The sequence below is a fragment of the Mus pahari genome, chromosome 3 (assembly GCF_900095145.1).
Source record: "Mus pahari chromosome 3, PAHARI_EIJ_v1.1, whole genome shotgun sequence".
In the NCBI taxonomy this organism is placed as follows: domain Eukaryota; kingdom Metazoa; phylum Chordata; class Mammalia; order Rodentia; family Muridae; genus Mus; species Mus pahari.
Genome location: NC_034592.1, coordinates 102,957,602 through 102,965,208, shown reverse-complemented (window position 1 = coordinate 102,965,208; position 7,607 = coordinate 102,957,602). Strand labels below are relative to the sequence as shown.

Genomic DNA, 7,607 nt, shown 5'->3' with positions numbered 1-7,607 from the left:
GCTGGCCTCGAACTCAGAAATCCGCCTGCCTCTGCCTCTCAAGTGCTGGGATTAAAGGCGTGTGCCACCACCACCACCACCGGCTCAGATGAGTTATTTTCCATCACAGTGAAGAATGTAGAGTCAGGCCGCAGTGTTCCAGGAGTGAAAATGTTTTTTGGGCATGAGATTGTGGATGGTAAGTTTTGTGTTCCCTGGATGCCAGTTGGAATCTGCCATAGGAAACTCACTTCTCTGCTTCATTCAGGTATCTGAAAGAAAATGGAATTTGTCTTGTTTTCAGTACTGTATATATGAACTTCTTTTCTTGAGTCAGGGCCATAGCATTGATATATGGGACTTGCTATATAGATTTGACCAGCCCCAAACACAGAGATCTTCCTGCCTCTGCTTCCTGAGGGCTTGGACTAACTAAAGTTGTATGCCATAGTCCCAGCTTATATTTATGTAATTTTATTTAACTTTAATTTTTTAACATTTTATGTGTATAAGTGTTTTGCCTATGTTATGTAGGGGCCAGATATCTATCCCCCTCTGGCTTCTTTGTGGATATATGCCCTTTTGCACACATATACACATATATCACCACATATAAACACACCCCCTACACACACATACCTTTGATGCCTTTGATCCCAGCACATGGGACACAGAGGCAAGCAGATTTCTGTGAGTCCACCTAGGCATATGTGATGGGGATCCTGTCTCAAAAATAACAAAAATATAAATAAAAAAGAACCTATAGAATCAGTGAAAATAACACATCTTCATCATGGAGCTAAGAAAAAAAAAAAAAGAAAAGAAAAGAAAGAAAAGAAAAAAGACAGAAAAGAGCAGAGAACAGTTCCTGATCCTGCTGCATGACCAGGAACCTGAGGACACAATGTTGGGAATCAGTAGGCTTTAAACCCCAATTTCTCTATCAGTTACTGGCCACTAAAGGGCTCTGTGACTAATGGGTCACTTTCAATCGTGTGTATAGCATTCAGTTGAGCATGGTGTGTGGGAAGGAGTGGCTATGGCTTTCCAGCTGGAAACTGTGGAAAATCTTTGGGTTGTTTTTCAGTGGAACTAATGGATGAAGCAGAAGGCGCATCAGGAGAAAAGGCATACGCTGTTAGGTATTATCAAAGTTTTCTTCACTATGACATTTTCCACATGAGCACATTAGAGAAAAAAAGATTGAGCTCCAGCTGCTCACTTCTCAAGTGGTCTGAGGAAGTAAAAACAAGCAGGCCAGCGTGGCCATCTCTAGATAGCACTCAAGCTGTGTGTGCAAGCAGTGTAGAGTGTCCTTGTTAAGAAGTAGGGAGATGGCATCAGTAACAAAGGACAATTTACCTGAATAGGATTTTTTTTTTTGTAAGGATAGCATAAATACAGAACGAGCTGGAATGGAGAAAGTGAAAAATGAAGACGTCAATGTCTGTGAGCCAGCTTCACCTGCACCAGAGATGCCAACCAGCTCTCTCCTCAGTGATCTCAAGTACTGCCCTTCAGGTGAGTGCTGGGACTCTGGGAATGCCAGAGTATTTTTTATTGTGACTCACAGTAAAAATTGTGAATTAAGGGGGACTGGAGAGATAGCTCAGCGGGTAAGAGCACTGACTGCTCTTCCAGAGGTCCTGAGTTCAAACCCCAGCAACCACATGGTGGCTCACAACCATCTGTAATGAGATCTGATGCCCTCTTTTGGTGTGTCTGAAGACAGCTACAGTGTATTTATATATAATATATAAGTAAATTTTTTTTTTTTTGGTTTTTCGAGACAAGGTTTCTCTGTATAGCCCTGGCTATCCTGGAACTTACTTTGTAGACCAGGCTGGCCTCGAAATCAGAAATCCACCTACCTCTGCCTCCCAAGTGCTGGGATTAAAGGCGTGCGCCACCACCACCTGGCAATAAATAAAATTTTAAAAACGGGTTTTTTTTTAAAAAAGATAATTAGTATACGGTACATGTTTAGTTGACATGGTGTGCTGGGACTGGGGTGCTGCCCCCGCTGAGCTCTGTCTGATACAAGAGATGTTAAACAAGAGACGTAAAGGAGTGGGAATCTCAGTGTGTGCTGCAGCTCCTGGGATCCCAGCACTAAGAGTGGAAGCAGAGGATCAAGAGTTCATGGATAGCCATGACTACATAGGACAGCCTAGGGTAAGTTCATGGATAGCCATGGCTACATAGCACAGCCTAGGGTAAGTTCATGGATAGCCATAGCTACATAGCACAGCCTAGGGTAAGTTCATGGATAGCCATGGCTACATAGCTGGTTTGAGGACAGCCTAGGGTAAATGAGAACCTGTCTCAAAAAAAAAAAAAAAAAAAAAAAGGAGGAGGAGGAGAAGGAGAAGTACAATATATAGAATGCTAGTACTTTCCTACCAAATGAGTTCTAAAGAAGGGAAAGCACTGGGCTGTTTAGATGTCCTGGGAAATGCTGTTTGTTTGTTTTGAGTCACAGTCTGGTCATGGATAGAGCTGACGTAGTCCAGATTGGCTTCAAGTTCCCAGTGATGGGATTCAAAAAAGTGCCACCTCTCCAGGTTTTTGTGGTTGGTTGGTAGGTTGATTTTGGTTTGGTTTGGTTTAATTTGGTTTGAGATAAAGTTTCACTGTGTAGATCTAGATGTCCTGGAACTCACTCCTCTGTAGACCACGCTGGCCTTGAACTCACAGAGATCCACCTGCCACCATGCCTAATTTTTATATTGGTTGGATTCTGCTGTTTTATATAATAAGGCCTTACTCCTATAGCCCAGAATTCATCCAGTAGCCAGGGCTAGCCTCAGGTTCTCAACAGTCATGCCTTGAGCCCTTAGGGGCTCAGATTAGAGGCATGAGACACAGTGCCTGCTGAGAAGTGTGTTTAAAACTGAGAAAAGTAAAAAGGTAAAGGCTTTAGAGGAAGACTTGCCTAGATCTGAAAGCATCAACTAGATTACTACACCTGGAGCTGAGAAAGAAGGTCTAGCAAAGAGGTGGGATTGGTGGTTACTGAGGAGTTCACAGATCCTTAAAGGGATTGGTGGTTACTGAGGAGTTCACAGATAGGGAGAAAGGGGGTGAAGCACTGAAGAGCTTTTTTTCATTTTGGTTTTTCATTAACAAGTAATAATGAAGTGTTTGGTGGTACACTCCTGTAATCCCATCACTAAGAGACTCTGAGGCGGAAGGATTTTGAGACTGAGGTCAGCCTGGGCTACAAAGAGACCATTTTTTCAAAACAAAAGCAGCAGAAACAAGAATAACAAAAAACAACCAGTAGCACAAAGAAAGAAATCTAGGGGGCTGGTGAGATGGCTCAGTGGGTAAGAGCACCTGACTGCTCTTTCGAAGGTCCAGAGTTCAAATCCCAGCAACCATATGGTGGCTCATAACCATCTGTAATAAGATCTGACGCCCTCTTCTGGAGTGTCTGAAGACAGCTACCGTGTACTTACATATAATAAATAAATAAATCAAAAAATAAATAAATCAAAAACCTGTTTAAAAAAAAAAAGAAATCTAGACAGCTGTGTGCAGAGATTATATTTTTAGAGGTAATATCACTGTAATATATATATAAACTTAGAACAAGACTAAGATGAAACATGGGTGAATAAGAGGACATTAAAAACAAAAGAATCTTGGTTTGTCTTAAATTTATAGTCCTTTTTGCTTTATCATCTTCATAGTTGGTATCATAGGTGTCTGTAGCCCTGGCTGTCCTGGAACTCAGTCTTGTAACCTAGGCTGGCCCTGAATTTACAGAGATCCGCTTCTGCCTCCAGTGCTGGAGCTGAAGGTGTGCCCTACCACCCTGACTTGGGTGGTTTTTTTTTCAACTATGTTTATTTGTGTGTGTATGTATGTATGTGTGTGTCATCATGTGCATGAGGTTGTCAAAGAAGCCAATTATAAACAATGATGGCAGTAGTTAGATAGGAAGTGCTGTGCCTAGATGTACAGTAAAGGTGGGGCACATGGATACCTGACAAATTAGATAGGTGGGGGTGAGAGTTAAAAGAGGAATCTAGGATGTTTTAGGGCTTTGACCCTGATCACCTGCAAGTATGGAACTGTGTAAACTAAGAAGAGAAAAACTTCATGTAGAAAGGTTTTGGAGGAGCTGAAGAGATGGCTCAGTGGTTAAGAGCACTGATTGCTCTTCCAGAGGTCCTGAGTTCAATCCTCAGCAACTATCTGTAGTGGGATCTGATGCCCTTTTCTGGTGCGTCTGAAGAGAGTGACTGTATACTCACATACATAAAATAAATAAATAAACAAAGAAAAAAAAAGGTTTTGGATACCTGAACAGTTTCGTGTATTCAGAAGCAATGGATGAGAGAGAGAGAGAGAGAGAGAGAGAGAGAGAGAGAGAGAGAGAGAGAGAATGTGTTCAATCAGTAACAACAGCTAAGTCATTCCTGAATAGCTGAGAACCCTTAGTTACTGCGTCCTTGAGTAAATGCCTCCACAGTTGGAGAAGTCCCACAATGTCTGTGTCTCATGGCCACAGGAGCAACTGGTGTTGGTTACACAGTGTACAAGGCAGGGTGCCTCAGTAGTCCCAGTCTGGTTCCTGGAAAGCCTCTCGTCCCTAGTCCATGATGAAACTTGGCGATGTTGGTTCTGATGTCAGTGAAGGGAGCAGCAGCAGCAGCAGCAGCAGCGCAAATTAACTCAGTGGCGGGAGGAAAAACCAAGCCAGAATGCACAGTAATCTCCCTTTCTACATGCCCCCCCCCTTTTTTTTTTAAGATTTATTATTATGAGCCGGGTGGTGATAGCGCATGCTTTTAACATGCCTTTAATCCTAGCACTCGGGAGGCAGAGGCAGGTGGATTTCTGAGTTCGAGGCCAGTCTGGTCTACAGAGTGAGTTCCAGGACAGCCAGGGTGATACAGAGAAACCCTGTCTCAAAAAACCAAAAAAAAAAAAAAAAAAGATTTATAATAATAAATATCTAAGTACACTGTAGCTGTCTTCAGATGTACCAGAAGAGGGTGTCAGATCTCATTACAGATGGTTGTGAGCCACCATGTGGTTGCTAGGACCTTTGGAAGAACAGTCGGTGCTCTTAACCGCTGAGCCATCTCTCCAGCCCCCTGACATGCCCTTTTATCTGGGCTGCTACCATAAGATCCCACACACAGTTGAGTGGCCCTTCTGACGTCAGTCACGGCAATAAGGACAGTTTGGTGAGGCTCCCTCTTCGGGTGATTCTAATTTGTAGTAAAGCTGACATTAAAATCCGCTGTACCCTTCCTTTGGTCAACTTGGTTGAATAAAAGCCCAGGACGCTAGCTAGCACTCAGGTGGTGTATTGCTGGGAAGATTGTAAGCTGAGGACAGCATAGGCTACATAATGAAACCCTGTCTCAAAAATAAAAATCCTAGCCTAGAGAAGTCTGGAATAGAGACCTTCAGGAGTCAACCAGTAGACAGTCTTGGAAACCTTGAGACCAGCTGAAGTCAACAGAGAGGCTGTCTAGGTGCTGCAGAAGAAGAGGAGGTTGTCGCCCCCACACAGTTACCCATTAGCATCATGGCATTTGCACCACACAGTGTCAGAGACTAGGAAATGAAGGCCTGTGAATCCATGTATACACATCTTGGCTTTTTTGTGAAAGTCAGAGGACAACTTGGAAAAGCCTCCTGCCAAGTCTTTAAACTAACTGAACTATCTTGAACAGGCCAAAATAAATCTTTTTAAAACAAGATTATTTTTTAAATTGTGTGTGCGTGTCTGTGTGTCTGTGTGTACATGAGTGAAGTTGCCCATGAAATCCAGAAGAGGATCAAATCCACTGGAACTAGAGTGCCAGGCTGGTGTGAGCTGCCCAGTACAGGTGCTGGAAACCAAACGGCCAGTTTGAATGAGAAAACCCCCAGGAGTCAGTCTCTCTCTCTCTCTCTCTCTCTCTCTCTCTCTCTCTCTCTCTCTCTCTCTCTTTCTTTTTAAATTAATTTATTTATTATATGTAAGTACACAGTAGTTGTCTTCAGACACTCCAGAAGAGGGTGCCAGATCTCATTATGGATGGTTGTAAGCCACAATGTTGTTGCTGGGATTTGAACTCAGGACCTTCAGAAGAGCAGTCAGTGCTCTTAACCACTGAGCCATCCCTCCAACCTCCCATTCCCAGGAGTCTCATATGTTTGCATACTTAGTTCCCAGTTAAACAGGTTGGAGAGATTAGGATATGTGACCTTGTTGGAGGGGTGTGTGCCCTTTGGACTTCCAGGTTTCAAAAGTCCATGCCAGGCCCAGAGTCTCTCTCTCTGCCTGATGCCTGTGGATCATGTAGAGTTCTCAGCTACTGCTTCAGCTCTATGGCTGTCTACTTCCTGACATGATGATAATGGACAAACCTTCTCAAACTGTAAGCAAGCCTTCAATTAAATGCTTTCTTTTATAAGAGTTGGGTTGATCGTGGTGTCTCTTCACAGCAATCGAATAATACCCATAATCAAGACAACCCCAGAACAAGAAATCTTAAGTTAGGGTCTAGGGATGTGGCTCAGTTTGTAGGATGCTTACCTTACATTAACAATGACCATGACCTCAATTCTATCTCATTGTCATTAGATGTGGTAGTACGCTGGGGAAATAGAGACAGGACGATCAAGGGCATCCTCAACTACTTAGTGATTTCAAAGCTAACCTGAACTACATGTACCCTGTCTCAGAAAAATTAATATTAATAATTAGCAAGATTTAGAGTATTCCAACCATGTGGGTACTGTTCCTTTTCCAGGAATCATTTACTTTAAACTGTTACTTTTTGTTATGAAATATTTTTTTAAAGTACTTTGGCTTGAACAGGCAAGATGGATCAATGGATGCTGTGTGGTTTGAGTATGTCTAAAGTGAACAGGAGGGCCATTCCTTTGTCAAAGAAGACAGGTACATTCAATGTCATCTTTCTCTTGTAGAGGAAGAGGAGGTGACATACACGGTCATTGATCAGTTCCAGCAGAAGTTTGGTGCCGCAGTAAGTACCATCAGTCATTTCCAGTGCGATCTGTATAGATAACCTGTCTGTGCCTTACAAGTTGACTTTTTTAAAAGATTTATTTATTTATTTTATGTATGTGAGTGCACTGTAGTTGTACAGATGGTTGTGAGCCTTCATGTGGTTGTTGAGAATTGAATTTTAGGACCTCTGCTTGCTCTGGTCAACCCTGCTCACTCGGCCCCACTTGCTCCAGCCCAAAGATTGATTTATTATTATATATAAGTACACTGTAGCTGTCTTCAGACATACCAGAAAAGGGCATCAGATCTCATGACAGATGGTTGTGAACCACCATGTGGTTGCTGGGTTTTGAACTCAGGACCTTTGGAGGAACAGTCAATGATCTTACCTGCCGAGCCATCTTGCCAGCCCTACAAGTTGATTTTAAGATCTTGATGTTTTCCCTAGTAGCAGAGTATTTTGGTAATTTATTATTTTAAATAGTTTTTAAAACACTCTGTGTTTGGGTGTTCTGCTTACATGTGTCTTTGTGCATCAAACTCGTATAGTGTACGTGGAGTCCAGAAAAGGGCATTGTAGGGTATTCACCAAAGAAGACTGCTCCGACATGGGTTAAGCCAATAGAAAGGCTTTATTTTTTTTTTT

General features: G+C 42.6%; 1 protein-coding gene across 1 annotated transcript in view; it reads left to right on the top strand.

Annotated features, from left to right (window-relative positions):
* Exd1 (exonuclease 3'-5' domain containing 1) overlaps nt 1–7,607 on the top strand; it is a 29,530-nt gene that overhangs the window by 1,377 nt on the left and 20,546 nt on the right. Inside the window, exons 2-5 of the mRNA XM_021192772.1 lie at nt 110–178; nt 1,067–1,121; nt 1,373–1,500; nt 6,919–6,977. Of these exons, the coding sequence (XP_021048431.1) occupies nt 110–178; nt 1,067–1,121; nt 1,373–1,500; nt 6,919–6,977 (311 nt within the window). The remainder of the gene's footprint in view (nt 1–109; nt 179–1,066; nt 1,122–1,372; nt 1,501–6,918; nt 6,978–7,607) is intronic.